We start from the raw sequence: 15,240 nt of genomic DNA, 5'->3' as shown, positions 1-15,240 counted from the left end.
GGGTTTGGGAAAAATGTGACCAAACGCCGCTTTCAGGACTTGGCATATGTTGGGTATAAAATGTCGTAATTTCAAACCGCGAATACGTGCATAGAGCCAGAATTTGGCTCCAAAATATGGCTCAGGCCTCGAAATTGGGATGTTTGGGATATTTTGAAAACTGCAGGGGGGGTTTGGGACAATTATTACCAAACGCCTCTTTCAGAACTGGGCATATATTGGGGTATAAAAAAGTAGTAATTTCAAACTGCGAATTCTTGCAGAGAGCCAGAGTTTGGCTCCAAAATATGGCTCAGGCCTCGAAATTGGGATGTTTGGGATATTTCAAAAACTGCAGGAGAGTTTGCGCAAAATGTGACTCTCTGCCGATTCCAGTACTTGGCATATGTTGGGTATAAAAATCGTAATATCAAACTGCGAATACGTGCAGAGAGCCAGAATTTGGCTCTAAAATATGGCTCAGGCCTCGATATTGTGATGTTTGGGAAATTTTGAAAACTGCAGGGAGGTTTGGGACAAATGTAAACAAACGCCGCTTTCAGTACTTGGCATATGTTGGGTATAAAAATTGTAATATCAAACTGCGAATACATGCAGAGATATGGCATACATCCAAAATATGGCTCATGCCTCGAAATTGGGATGTTTGGGATATTTTGAAAACTGCAGGTAGGTGTGGGACAAATGTAACCAAACGCCACTTTCAGTACTTGGCATATGTTGGGTATAAAAAGTCGTAATTTCAAACTTCGAATACGTGCAGAGAGCCAGAATTTGGCTCCAAAATATGGCTCAGGCCTCAAAATTGGGATATTTGGGATATTTCGAAAACTGCAGGGGAGTTTGAGCGAAATGTGACTCACTGCCGCATTCAGGACTTGGCATATGATGGGTATAAAATGTCGTAATTTCAAACCGCGAATACGTGCATAGAGCCAGAATTCGGGTCCAAAATATGGCTCAGGCCTCAAAATTGGGATGTTTTTGATATTTTGAAAACTGCAGGGGGGGTTTGGGACATATGTTACCAAAAGCCGCTTTCAGTACTTGGCATATATTGGGTATAAAAAAGTCGTAATTTCAAACTGCGAATACGTGCAGAGAGCCAGAATTTGACTCCAAAATATGGCTCAGGCCTCAAAATTAGGGTATTTGGAATATTTCGAAAACTGCAGGGGAGTTTGTGCGAAATGTGACTCACAGCCGCTTTCAGGACTTGGCATACGTTGGGTATAAAATGTCGTAATTTCAAACCGCGAATACGTGCATAGAGCCAGAATTTGGCTCCAAGATATTGCTCAGTCCTCGAAATTGGGATGTTTGGGATATTTTGAAAACTGCAGGGACGGTTTGGGACAAATGTGACCAAACGCCGCATTCAGTACTTGGCATATGTTGGGCATAAAAAATTCGTAATTTCAAACTGCGAATACGTGCAGAGAGCCAGAATTTGGCTCCAAAATATTGGTCAAGCCTCGAAATTGGGATATTTGGGATACTTCGAAAACTGCAGGGGAGTTTGTGCAAAATGTGACTCACTGCCGCTTTCAGTACTTGGCATATGATGGGTATAAAAAATTCATAATTTCAAACTGCGAATATGTGCAGAGAGCCAGAAATTGGCTCCAAAATATGGCTCAGCCCTCGAAATTGGGATATTTGGGATATTTCGAAACTGCAGGGGAGTTTGTGAGAAATGTGACTCACTGCCGCTTTCAGGACTTGGCATATGTTGGGTATAAAATGTCGTAATTTCAAACCGCGAATACGTGCATAGAGCCAAAATATTGCTCAGGCCTCGAAATTGAAATATTTGGGATATTTCGAAAACTGCAGGGGAGTTTGTGCGAAATGTGACTCACTGCCGCTTTCAGGACTTGGCATATGTTGGGTATAAAATGTCGTAATTTCAAACCGCGAATACGTGCATTGAGCCAGAATTTGGCTCTAAAATATTGCTCAGGCCTCGAAATTAGGATCGTTGGGATATTTTGAAAACTGCAGGGGGGGGGGGGGTTTGGGAAAAATGTGACCAAACGCCGCTTTCAGGACTTGGCATATGTTGGGTATAAAATGTCGTAATTTCAAACCGCGAATACGTGCATAGAGCCAGAATTTGGCTCCAAAATATGGCTCAGGCCTCGAAATTGGGATGTTTGGGATATTTTGAAAACTGCAGGGGGGGTTTGGGACAATTATTACCAAACGCCTCTTTCAGAACTGGGCATATATTGGGGTATAAAAAAGTAGTAATTTCAAACTGCGAATTCTTGCAGAGAGCCAGAGTTTGGCTCCAAAATATGGCTCAGGCCTCGAAATTGGGATGTTTGGGATATTTCAAAAACTGCAGGAGAGTTTGCGCAAAATGTGACTCTCTGCCGATTCCAGTACTTGGCATATGTTGGGTATAAAAATCGTAATATCAAACTGCGAATACGTGCAGAGAGCCAGAATTTGGCTCTAAAATATGGCTCAGGCCTCGATATTGTGATGTTTGGGAAATTTTGAAAACTGCAGGGAGGTTTGGGACAAATGTAAACAAACGCCGCTTTCAGTACTTGGCATATGTTGGGTATAAAAATTGTAATATCAAACTGCGAATACATGCAGAGATATGGCATACATCCAAAATATGGCTCATGCCTCGAAATTGGGATGTTTGGGATATTTTGAAAACTGCAGGTAGGTGTGGGACAAATGTAACCAAACGCCACTTTCAGTACTTGGCATATGTTGGGTATAAAAAGTCGTAATTTCAAACTTCGAATACGTGCAGAGAGCCAGAATTTGGCTCCAAAATATGGCTCAGGCCTCAAAATTGGGATATTTGGGATATTTCGAAAACTGCAGGGGAGTTTGAGCGAAATGTGACTCACTGCCGCATTCAGGACTTGGCATATGATGGGTATAAAATGTCGTAATTTCAAACCGCGAATACGTGCATAGAGCCAGAATTCGGGTCCAAAATATGGCTCAGGCCTCAAAATTGGGATGTTTTTGATATTTTGAAAACTGCAGGGGGGGTTTGGGACATATGTTACCAAAAGCCGCTTTCAGTACTTGGCATATATTGGGTATAAAAAAGTCGTAATTTCAAACTGCGAATACGTGCAGAGAGCCAGAATTTGACTCCAAAATATGGCTCAGGCCTCAAAATTAGGGTATTTGGAATATTTCGAAAACTGCAGGGGAGTTTGTGCGAAATGTGACTCACAGCCGCTTTCAGGACTTGGCATACGTTGGGTATAAAATGTCGTAATTTCAAACCGCGAATACGTGCATAGAGCCAGAATTTGGCTCCAAGATATTGCTCAGTCCTCGAAATTGGGATGTTTGGGATATTTTGAAAACTGCAGGGACGGTTTGGGACAAATGTGACCAAACGCCGCATTCAGTACTTGGCATATGTTGGGCATAAAAAATTCGTAATTTCAAACTGCGAATACGTGCAGAGAGCCAGAATTTGGCTCCAAAATATTGGTCAAGCCTCGAAATTGGGATATTTGGGATACTTCGAAAACTGCAGGGGAGTTTGTGCAAAATGTGACTCACTGCCGCTTTCAGTACTTGGCATATGATGGGTATAAAAAATTCATAATTTCAAACTGCGAATATGTGCAGAGAGCCAGAAATTGGCTCCAAAATATGGCTCAGCCCTCGAAATTGGGATATTTGGGATATTTCGAAACTGCAGGGGAGTTTGTGAGAAATGTGACTCACTGCCGCTTTCAGGACTTGGCATATGTTGGGTATAAAATGTCGTAATTTCAAACCGCGAATACGTGCATAGAGCCAAAATATTGCTCAGGCCTCGAAATTGAAATATTTGGGATATTTCGAAAACTGCAGGAAAGTTTGTGCGAAATGTGACTCACTGCCGCTTTCAGGACTTGGCATATGTTAGGTATAAAAAGTCGTAATTTCAATCTGCGAATACATGCAGAGAGCCAGAATTTGGCTCCAAAATATTGCTCAGGCCGCGAAATTGGGATATTTGATATATTTTGAAAACTGCAGGGGAGTTTTAGCAAAATGTGAGTCACTGCCGCTTCCAGTACTTGGCATATGTTGGGTATAAAAAATCGTAATTTCAAACTGCGAATACGTGCAGAGAGCCAGAATTTGGCTCTAAAATATGGTTCAGGCATCGAAATTGGGATGTTTGGGATATTTTGAAAACTGCAAGAAGGATTGAGACAAATGTGACCAAACGCCGCTTTCAGTACTTGGTATATGTTGGGTATAAAAATTCGTAATTTCAAACTGCGAATACGTGCAAAGAGCTTGAATTTGGCTACAAAATATGGCTCAGGCCTCGAAATTGGGATGTTTGGGATATTTTGAAAACTGCTGGGGGGATTGAGACAAATGTGACCAAACGCCGTTTTTAGTACTTGGCATATGTTGGGTAAAAAAAAGTCGTAATTTCAATCTGCGAATACGTGCAGAGAGCCAGAATTTGGCTCCAAAATATTGCTCAGGCCTCGAAATTGAGATGTTTGGGATATTTTGAAAACTGCAGGGGGGATTGGGACAAATTTGAAAAAAACGCCGCTTTCAGTACTTGGCATATGTTGGGTATAAAAAAGTCGATATTTCAAACTACGAATACGTGCAGAGAGCCAGAATTTGGCTCCAAAATATGGCTCAGGCCTCGAAATTGGGATGTTTGGGATATTTTGAAAACTGCAAGAAGGATTGAGACAAATGTGACCAAACGCCACTTTCAGTACTTGGTATATGTTGGGTATAAAAAAGTCGTAATTTCAAACTGCGAATACGTGCAGAGAGCAAGAATTTGGCTCCAAAATATGGCTCAGTCCTCGAAATTGGGATGTTTGAGATATTTTGAAAACTGCTGGGAGGTTTGGGACAAATGTGACCAAACGCCGCTTTCAGTACTTGGTATATGTTGGGTATAAAAAGTCGTAATTTCAAACTGCGAATACGTGCAGAGAGCCAGAATTTGGCTCCAAAATATGGCTCATGCCTAGAAATTGGAATATTTGGGATATTTTGAAAACTGCAAATGAGTTTGTGCAAAATGTGACTCACTGCCGCTTTTAGTACTTGGCATATGTTGGGTATAAAAAGTCGTAATTTCAAACTGCGAATAGGTGCAGAGAGCCAGAATTTGGCTCTATAATATGGCTCAGGCCTCGAAATTAGGATATTTGGGATATTTTGAAAACTGCAGGGTGGTTTGGGACAAATGTCACCAAACGCCGCTTTCAGTACTTTGCATATGTTGGGTATAAAAAAGTCGTAATTGAAAACTGCAAATACGTGCAGAGAGCCAGAATTTGGCTCCAAAATATGGCTCAGGCCTCGAAATTGAGATGTTTGAGATATTTTGAAAACTGCAGGGGAGTTTGTGCAAAATGTGACTAACTGCCACTTTCAGGACTTGGCATATATTGGGTATAAAAAGTCATAATTTCAAACTGCGAATACAGGCATTATCCAGAATTTGGCTCCAAAATACGGCTCAGGCCTCGAAAACTGCAGGAAAACTGCAGGGGGTTTTGTGACAAATATGACCAACCGCCGCTTTCAGAACTTGGCATATGTTGGGTATAAAAAGTCGTAATTTCAGAGTACGAATACGTGCAAAGAGCCAGAAGTTGGCTCCAAAATATGTTCCAGGCTTCGAAATTGGGATGTTTGGGATATTTTGAAAACTGCAGGGGGGTTTGGGACAGATGTAACCAAACGCCGCTTTCAGTACTTGGCATATGTTAGGTATAAAAAAATCGTAATTTCAAACCGGGAATACATGCAGAAAGCCAGAATTTGGCTCCAAAATATGGCTCAGGCCTCGAAATTGGGATGTTTGGGATATTTTGAAAACTGCAGGGGGGATTGAGACAAATGTGACCAAACGCCGCTTTCAGTACTTGGTATATGTTGGGTATAAAAAAGACGTAATTTCAAACTGCGAATACGTGCAGAGAGCCAGAATTTGGCTCCAAAATATGGCTCAGTCCTCGAAATTGAGATGTTTGGGATATTTTGAAAACTGCTGGGAGGTTTGGGACAAATGTGACCAAACGCCGCTTTCAGTACTTGGTATATGTTGGGTAAAAAAAGTCTTAATTTCAAACTGCGAATATGTGCAGAGAGCCAGAATTTGGCTCTATAATATGGCTCAGGCCTCGAAATTAGGATATTTGGAATATTTTGAAAACTGTAGGGAGGTTTGGGACAAATGTGACCAAACGCCGCTTTCAGTACTTGGCATATGTTGGGTATATAAATTCGTAATTTCAAACTGCGAATACGTGCAGAGAACCAGAATTTGGCTCCAAAATATGGCTCAGGCCTCGATATTGGGATATTTGGGATATTTCAAAAACTGCAGGGAGGATTGAGACAAATGTGACCAAACGCCGTTTTCAGTACTTGGCATATGTTGGGTAAAAAAAAGTCATAATTTCAATCGGCGAATACGTGCGGAGAGCCAAATTTTGGCTCCAAAATATTGCTCGGGCCTTGAAATTGGGATATTTGGGATATTTTGAAAACTGCTGGGGGGTTTGGGACAAATGTGACCAAGCGCTGCTTTCAGTACATGGCATATGTTGGGTATAAAAAAGTTGTAATTTCAAACTGCGATTACGAGCAGAGAGCCAGAATTTGGCACCAAAATATGGCTCAGGCCTCGAAATTGGGATGTTTGGGATGTTTTGAAAACTGCAGGGAAATTTGGGACAATGTGACAAAACGCCGCTTTCAGTACTTGGCATATGTTGGGTATAAAAAGTCGTAATTTCAAACTGCGAATACGTGCAGAGAGCCAGAATTTGGCTCCAAAATATGGCTCAGGCCTCGATATTGGGATATTTGGGATATTTCAAAAACTGCAGGGGAGTTTGTGCAAAATGTGACTCGCTGCCAATTTCAGGACTTGGCATATGTTGGGTATAAAAAGTTCTAATTTCAAACTGCGAATACGTGCATAGAGCCAGAATTTGGCCCCAAAATATGGCTCAGGCCTCGAAATTGGGATGTTTGGGATGTTTTGAAAACTGCAGGGAAATTTGGGACAATGTGACAAAACGCCGCTTTCAGTACTTGGCATATGTTGGGTATAAAAATTCGTAATTTCAAACTGCGAATACGTGCAGAGAGCCAGAATTTGGCTCCAAAATATGGCTCAGGCCTCGAAATTGAGATGTTTGGGATATTTTGAAAACTGCAGGGGGGTTTGTGCAAAATGTGACTAACTGCCGCTTTCAGTACTTGGCATATGTTTGGTATAAAAAGTCGTAATTTCAAACTGCGAATACGTGCAGAGAGCTAGAATTTGGGTCCAAATTATGGCTCAGGTATCGAATTTTGGATGTTAGGGATATTTTGAAAACTGCAGGGGGGTATGGACAAAATGTGACCCACTGCCGCTTTCAGTAATTGGCATATTTTCTATATAAAAAGTCGGAATTTCAAACTGCGAATAGGTGCAGAGAGCCAGAATTTGGGTCCAAAATATGGTTCAAGTATCGGATTTGGATTGTTTTGGATATTTTGAAAACTGCAGGGGGGATTTGGGCAAAATGTGACCCACCGCCGCTTTCAGTAATTGGCATATTTTTGGTATAAAAATTCGGAATTTCGAATTGCGAATTGAGAGCTAGAATTTGGGTCCAAAATATGGCTCAGGTGTCGTATTTGGGATGTTTGGGATATTTTGAAAACTGCAGAGGGGTTTGGACAAAATGTGACCCACTGCCGCTTTCAGTAATTGGCATACCCCTTGCCAACAAATGTGTGGGGAAGGGGTAAAGGGAAAAAAACACTGCATAACTTGGGGAAACAATGTATCTACGCTAAGGTAGACAAACATTACATTTAAATAATACAGATAATAGCCAGAAATATTCTTTAGCATGCAATTATATAAATGAAATCCTTATTGAGCAATGAGCAATCACACCAGCACATGAATTCTAATTTGGGAAAATACACAATCATCTAACCAGAGAATTAACCGAGTATTAACTAAAATAACCATAACCAAGGACTTAAAACATGTCTCCTCTCGACCAAAGCTGCCACGCCACTGACCAAGCGTCGGTTCCCAGGGAAGGCGTCTACCACAATATCAACTAAACATCTACATAAACTATTGTGGAAATTCTACTAACAAAATGTAGTACTAATATTCAAATCATTAATAATCATAAGAGTATATAATAATGTTACATTACTCAATATAATTTACTGGCAAACAATAATAAGAATTAGTCAAGGTTGAACTATACTCACTCGCTTGACATCAAGTTCCCACACTGGCCACATCCAAATATGGTCATCCCCCCACACGGAGAAACTAACATGAAAATACTTGCAAAAGCCTCATACAATATAATGCAACTCGGGCACACAACAGCATGCTACAATATATAACACACAAGAATAAAAAAATATCCAACTGGATAATATAATAATTATAGAACAAGACAATAGTAATATAAGCATCAAGAGTAATGTTAGAATCCTAGTAAGATTCGTAACAGCAGGACTCGGGGTCGAAGGTGTCACTTACTCGACAGGCAGCATAACGGAGGCAAAAACATTGAGCATTGCCCTGAGACAAGGGGACAGAGCAACCTTCAAACTCTCAAAAAGTGAGTGGGGACCCAGGGGTCGCATCCATTGGACACCTTTCACCCCTCAACCCGTTCTCGCAAATTCGTAAAGTCAATATTGACTTATTAACTACGTGCATAGGTGATATACTAAACATAATAGATACCCTTAAAAAGATTCATAGAAAACACCGACCTTACCTAACCTTGTTAGTATCTTAAGATAAGCATCTTATTGCTTCGTAATTACAATTATTACTTAACCTATACCTATTATAGGTTAGGTAATAATTGTAATTACGAAGCAATAAAATGCTTATCTTAAGATACTAACAAGGTTAGGTAAGGTCGGTGTTTTCTATGAATCTTTTTAAGGGTATCTATTATGTTAAGTATGTCACCTATGCACATATTTAATAAGTCAATATTGACTTATTAAATTTGCGAGAACGGGTTGCACCCCTACAGGGCTTTCCAGGGCCCTAAGACTGGTTTTGTTAAGGGTAAGCCCAGCCAGGGTACTGCTAACTGGCACCCAAGTCTACCAAACAAATTTTTAAAACTGAACCCCCGGGACGTGTCCTCTCATGGGGGCCAATCAGGGGGGAACCACCGAGCCCAGGAGGTCAAGATCCTAATATAACAGGGGGCAGGGGAACAAAAGCAGGCCCCCCCACTAGGTACAAAAGCAGCCCCCCCCCACTAGGTACAAAAGCAGGCCCCCCCCCACTAGGTACAAAAGCAGGCCCCCCCCACCAGGTACAAAAGCAGCCCCCCCCCACTATGTACAAAAAAAAAATGAAAAGAAAACCCCGCAAGAGGGCAACGTACCCAGAAGGAACAGAGCCGGCCACTGTAATATGTGAAAACTAGCTGCGCAGTACCCTGTACCAGTGCAGAAACTACCAGTTACCCCCAAGGTAAAAAGCGAAGAGGAAACCCCCCAACACTCCCAGGGCGGTCAATTACCGAGCAGCAAAAGACCAACAGAGGTAGTTCCCAAGTGCCTTGTGGAAGACAACCCCAGTCCCCAAGGGCTGGGGCACTCAGCACTCAGTACAGGGGCACTCAGCACTCAGTACAGGGCACTCGGGGAAGGGAACCCTAAGCACATGCAGCCCGAGTACCTGTGAATATTAGATTATTACTCCCAGCTCACACGCCACTGTATGAGCAGTACTGAACACAAGGCATAGCACAACAGAGAGAATCTGGAGCTGGAGCCACACGACTGAGCCTTATCACATCAGCCGAGAACTGGGGTGTGGATCGCTGGCATGAGGAGTCTGGGGCTCCCCCTTCCCCATCCCTGGGATTGGGGGGGGGGGGGAAGCTGAGCAGACAAGTGACATGGCACATGTGACATCATGCTCGTGTTCATTTGGGGAGTTCAGTCCACTCGTTAGTTTCAGTAGTGGTTTTAACCAGAAGAGGGGCTTGTTTTGAGGCGCTTGCCTTTCTGGGTGCCTGGCCTGGTCAATGGCAGACATAGAATGCTCCAAATCACATGTGCAGTTCTATAGGCCATTGCTCCTCGTGCCTCTCTGAGGGGGCCAGGTTCTGGCTCGTGGTCCCTGGTAGGCCTAAAACTTCATTCACACTGATGCCAAAGTCAAATAATACTGTATACATATCTGCCTGGATAGCTCTGGGGAGCCTCCGGGCTCTCACCTAGAAAATGACGTTTCATTACATTCAAATCTGTTTTTTTATTGTTTTGTGTGATGAAACTAAAAAGGAGTACCCAGAAACCTTGGCAAGATGAGAAGGCTCAACTGTATCTACACTCGAATTGAAAGGGACAACCCTCGTAGCTGAAGGAAGGGATATCCCAAAGAAAAACCCCACCTCAATCCTTAACCTGCTACTGGGCCAGGGGCAGGGGAAAAGAAGGGCAAACCCCCTGCCCAAAGGAGAAAGAAGGAAAAGGAGGTATGGACAAAGTCACCGCCTATTCCATGAGACAAGCATCATTTGCTAGCCCCGGACCTCAAACCGGGGACAAAACCTTGACTGCTGCAATCCAGGAACTAAAGACACCAGCAGTTGCTGCCAGAAGCCCCTCCAAAATTGGCAGAGTAGAGCAACTTGAAGGGAGCATCCCCTTCATGACTCAGGGCCAAAGGTGTCACAGACCCAACAGGTAGCAGTGGAGGCAAACAAACTGAGCATTGCCACAAAGCATGGATGGTGCGCAACCCAGAAATTTGCTCGAAGTGAGAGCAGGGATGATGGGTAGATCACAAGGACCACCAAACCCATAGGGGTTTTCCAGGGCTTGCAGGATGAATGTTCCCTGCAGGTATGCCCAGGCACTGTTATTGCTATGCTGGTTACTCCTATATAATTGTATAGGTTTCCCTATTAACACTCAATACCACCAGAAAGAGCAAGAGAGAAACCAAAAAGGGGACCATCCATGCCTAGACACTAGGTAAACCTAATAAGTCAGGAATGGCACAAATAAACCTCCCTTTAGAGGAATGAGGGCACAATGAAAAATAAAGGCCATAAAAGGACCGAATTACAAATTAAGTACACTAACTCTCAAGGTACCCGACCGTGGAACACAGGAGAATAGCAGACCAAACCAGGTATGGTAATCTGGAAGGCCTACCTCAGTGCGCCCCACCAGCATATAGACACACTCGACCCAAGGAGAGACTGACAATCCAAGACAATAAGCTTACCTTCAGGGCGAGAGCCACCACAAGCAAGGAGACCCCTTTAGGGAGTGAACCCTGACAACGCAAGGACAGCACTTAATGAGCGCACATGGAAGGTAGCCCTGGGCACATGCAGCTCTAAGAACACTAAACTCCTGGCTCACGTTGCACAACCATACACAGAAAAAGCCTCGAGGGCAAAACACCACTGAGCTGAAACAAAAACCAGAGCCAGAACAATGAGAGGAACTAGGCACATACATCTCAGCATTAGAACTGAGGGTGGAGCAGTTGGCTGACACCTGACTGCCTCCCTCCTTCCCCCAAATGTTGAGGGAGGTGGGGGCAAATGAACTAGCTCAAGTTTCATGAATTTTCAATTGTTTGTTTACATTGTTGTTCATTTAGTGGTTTTGAGGCTGTGGTCTATTTTGTTGCATTGATTTTCTAGGTGCCTTGCTTTGGTGGTGGCAAACAGAAATATGTTGACATAATTTTTTTCATAACTGTCTTTGCTCCCTGCACCTGTGAGGTGGGTCAGGTTCTGTCAATACGAACTCCACAACTGATGGCACCTTGTAGTTTGGTGCTATATCAGTATAGTAGCTTCAGGGAGCCACTAGGGGCTTTCCCCTGAAAAAAATAGGTTGTGGAAATAATAAGACTCAAATAGTAGTTATATCATCTAAGACTAGCCGGTGTGGAACTGTTCCAGGCCTAAAACAGACTTACTTGTTCATCCACACCTTAATCTCTGAACCATTTAGGTTTAAGGTGTTCCACTCAATACAATAATTTAGTGATATTTGCAATGCTGGACAGTTCTTAGAATTATGATACTGAGGATATAGCAGTTAATGTGTTTCTTTTTTCTCTTATGCAGGAACGCAATGTGGAAGTGTTATTCTGCTACGACCCCTATGATGAAGTAGTTCTCATGCAGCTACGGGAATTCACTAACAGGAAAATTGTTTCTGTAGAGAAAGAAATGCGTCAGGATAAAGAAGCAGTTGATAACGAAGGAAGTAAGAAACTTAACAACTATTGTATAACTTCTCTAACTGGCTGCTAAGACGACATAGAAAAACATTGTTTATAAGTTTTTATTCATTCTTTGGTGAAAATTTAAAAAAAAATCTGATATTACTGCTAATTCCCCTCCTCTTTTAATTTGTATATTAATGTGAAATAACTGGTGTCCCATAATTTTCTGTTCTCGTAATTTTCCAATTGTCTAAATTCATCTACAATCTGGATTAATTAAAATTCCATAATGCGCATTGAATCTTTGCACACAAGTGCATTCAAATCATTAATTTGATTTTTAATACTGCTTTTGTTATTGTATTTTCTGTGAGGGAAATTGTCAGCTCTCTGAAGCTATCACACTGAATAAGTGCCATACTACTAGGTGTCATCAGTTGCAGAGTTCTGTTGGCCTTCTGTGGACTACGAGAAAAAAGTCCACTACGGGCTCACCATAGCCCGTGCTACTTGGAACTTTTTGTTCCAAGGAGCGAATCTTATGCAACAAAACAACTATGAGCCAGATCCTGCCCCCCCCCCTTCAGAGAGGAGCAGGGAGCAATGGCCTGTGAATACTTTAAATAAATGTAAAGTTTATCATCTTTTCCACCATCCAAGGGAAGGCTCCTGGCAAGATAAGCAAATCAAAACAGACTACTGCATGGTTAAAACGAAACCGTAGCCTAAAATTTCCCAAACGAACTCCCCCACAATGAAAACAAAATTTTGTAAAACTAGCCCCCCCCTTCACTAGTCTGCCCCCCCTTCTTCACTAGTCTGCCCCCCCCTCTTCTTCACTAGTCTGCCCCCCCCCTCTTCTTCACTAGTCTGCCCCCCCCTCTTCTTCACTAGTCTGCCCCCCCCCTCTTCTTCACTAGTCTGCCCCCCCCTCTTCTTCACTTGTCTACCCCCCCCCTCTTCTTCACTACTCTGCCCCCACCCCCTTCTTCACTAGTCTGCCCCCACCCCCTTCTTCACTAGTCTGCCCCCACCCCCTTCTTCACTAGTCTGCCCCCACCCCCTTCTTCACTAGACTGCCCCCCCCCCTTCTTCACTAGTCTGCCCCCCCCCCTTCTTCACTAGTCTGCCCCCCCCCTTCTTCACTAGTCTGCCCCCCCCTTCTTCACTAGTCTGCCCCCCCCCTTCTTCACTAGTCTGCCCCCCCCCCCTTCTTCACTAGTCTGCCCCCCCCCCTTCTTCACTAGTCTGCCCCCCCCCCTTCTTCACTAGTCTGCCCCCCCCCCTTCTTCACTAGTCTGCCCCCCCTTCTTCACTAGTCTGCCCCCCCCCCTTCTTCACTAGTCTGCCCCCTCCCTTCTTCACTAGTCTGCCCCCCCCCTTCTTCACTAGTCTGCCCCCCCCCTTCTTCACTAGTCTGCCCCCCCCCCCTTCTTCACTAGTCTGCCCCCCCCCTTCTTCACTAGTCTGCCCCCCCCCCCCTTCTTCACTAGTCTGCCCCCCCCCCTTCTTCACTAGTCTGCCCCCCCCACCTGCCTGGGTCAGCCAGGCCGTGCAGAGTCTAGTTCTATACTGATGTCCGGGCCTGGTAGTCACTTTGCTCTGGCTCTGGTATCCCGTTTTCTTTGGTGTTTTTGCTTTTGAGGGGGTGTGTTCCTATAGGGATGTGTGCGTGAGCCAGGAGTTTAGTGTACTGGAACTGCATGTGCTCAGGGTTTCCTTCCCTGTGCGCTCTGTAAGTACTAGCCTTGCATGGTGAAGGTTATCTTTCCCTGGGGGCATTCAGTCAACACTCCTTTCAGGGGGGCTTCCTCACTTGTGGTGGTCCTCGCCCTTAAGGTAAACCTTTAATCTGTGTTATTAAATAAATTAAATATATTAAAGCCTTTAATAAGTAAATCTGTGACTTTGTTTTTCCTTGGTTTGGAAGTGTTTTGGTTGGTGGGGTGCATTGTGGTGTGTGTGACCAGTTATTTTGTTAAAACAAGCTGTGCTGAAGCTTCTCCCAGGCTACTCATACTCCTACTGGGGTGGGATATTTTCATACTCATGCATGGTATTTTTATGCAGGAGTGGGATATTTCATACCTGTACGTTTTTAGACTTGGGTTCGACTCCCTCTCAATTTTGCTTTCGGGGTTTCTTTGGGTTTCCCTGGGGGTAGGCATCTTTCTGGAGGTTTCTGTCCTCATGTCTTCCCCTTTGGAGGAGCATGAGCTTCTGTTGTGTGGCCCAGTTTTTTCTTTGGCTTTGGCCCTGGCCTGTTTTGAGTTCAGGTCCTTCTTATCCTATTTGGAAGAGTCCAAGGTTTTTCGGTCGTTCTGGCTAGCTGACACCCCATTGTTTTTCTCACTTTTCATGGCGCGGCTTTGCCGATCCCTGCATGCTGGGACTTGGGAAAGTGTTCTAGGTTTTAAAGGGTCTCGACTTTGAGCCCCTTGATGCCTATCTTTGGCTCCGCCCTTTCACACAAAAGTTAGTGAGCTGGAGCTTCATGTTATTTCCCTCGCTGTTGGCATTGTTTGTGGTGGATTACCTTCGGGCCTGTCGGCACTTGGGTTCTGTCGTAGGCTTGCTGAGCCTCCTTGAGCTCCTTCCAGATTGGCTCTCAGAGAATGTCCGGGTGCTCTGCTCTGGCCAGGAAGAGAGCTATGCCCATGAGTTGGTCGAGGTAGGCCATGGGTGGAGTCTGAGGCCGGGTTGCATGTGCCACCTGGGGTGGCTTCATCTGTAATGGGTCGACACTGTACTTGCCCTGCTCGTAATGCCTCAGGATTTGCACCAGCACTTTTGCAGTTTGTCCCACTTCTTCTTTTCTGACAAAGAATGAGATGGCTGCTTTCCGGAGGGGTCCTTGGGTTGTTGATGCTTGGTTGGTCAGGCTGTGGGTGCATCATGTGTTGTCTGGTTGCGGCTCTCCACCGTCATTTGCGCGCCACGGCTTCTGTGTTGGGTTACTCACTTTGGGTTGATCCGGTCTCCCTCCTTCCCTTTTTCAGGGT

At 44.0% G+C, this 15,240-nt stretch overlaps 1 protein-coding gene across 3 annotated transcripts in view; it reads left to right on the top strand.

The window, feature by feature from the left end:
* LOC123751506 (heat shock protein 75 kDa, mitochondrial-like) overlaps positions 1-15,240 on the top strand; it is a 629,800-nt gene that overhangs the window by 34,447 nt on the left and 580,113 nt on the right. For all 3 annotated transcript variants that reach the window (XM_069300450.1, XM_069300451.1, XM_069300449.1), the window contains exon 4: positions 12,138-12,279. In XM_069300450.1, coding sequence (XP_069156551.1) covers positions 12,138-12,279 — 142 coding nt within the window. The remainder of the gene's footprint in view (positions 1-12,137; positions 12,280-15,240) is intronic.

Source organism: Procambarus clarkii, chromosome 44, assembly GCF_040958095.1.
Source record: "Procambarus clarkii isolate CNS0578487 chromosome 44, FALCON_Pclarkii_2.0, whole genome shotgun sequence".
Lineage (NCBI taxonomy): Eukaryota > Metazoa > Arthropoda > Malacostraca > Decapoda > Cambaridae > Procambarus > Procambarus clarkii.
This window is presented reverse-complemented; position numbering and strand designations above follow the sequence as displayed.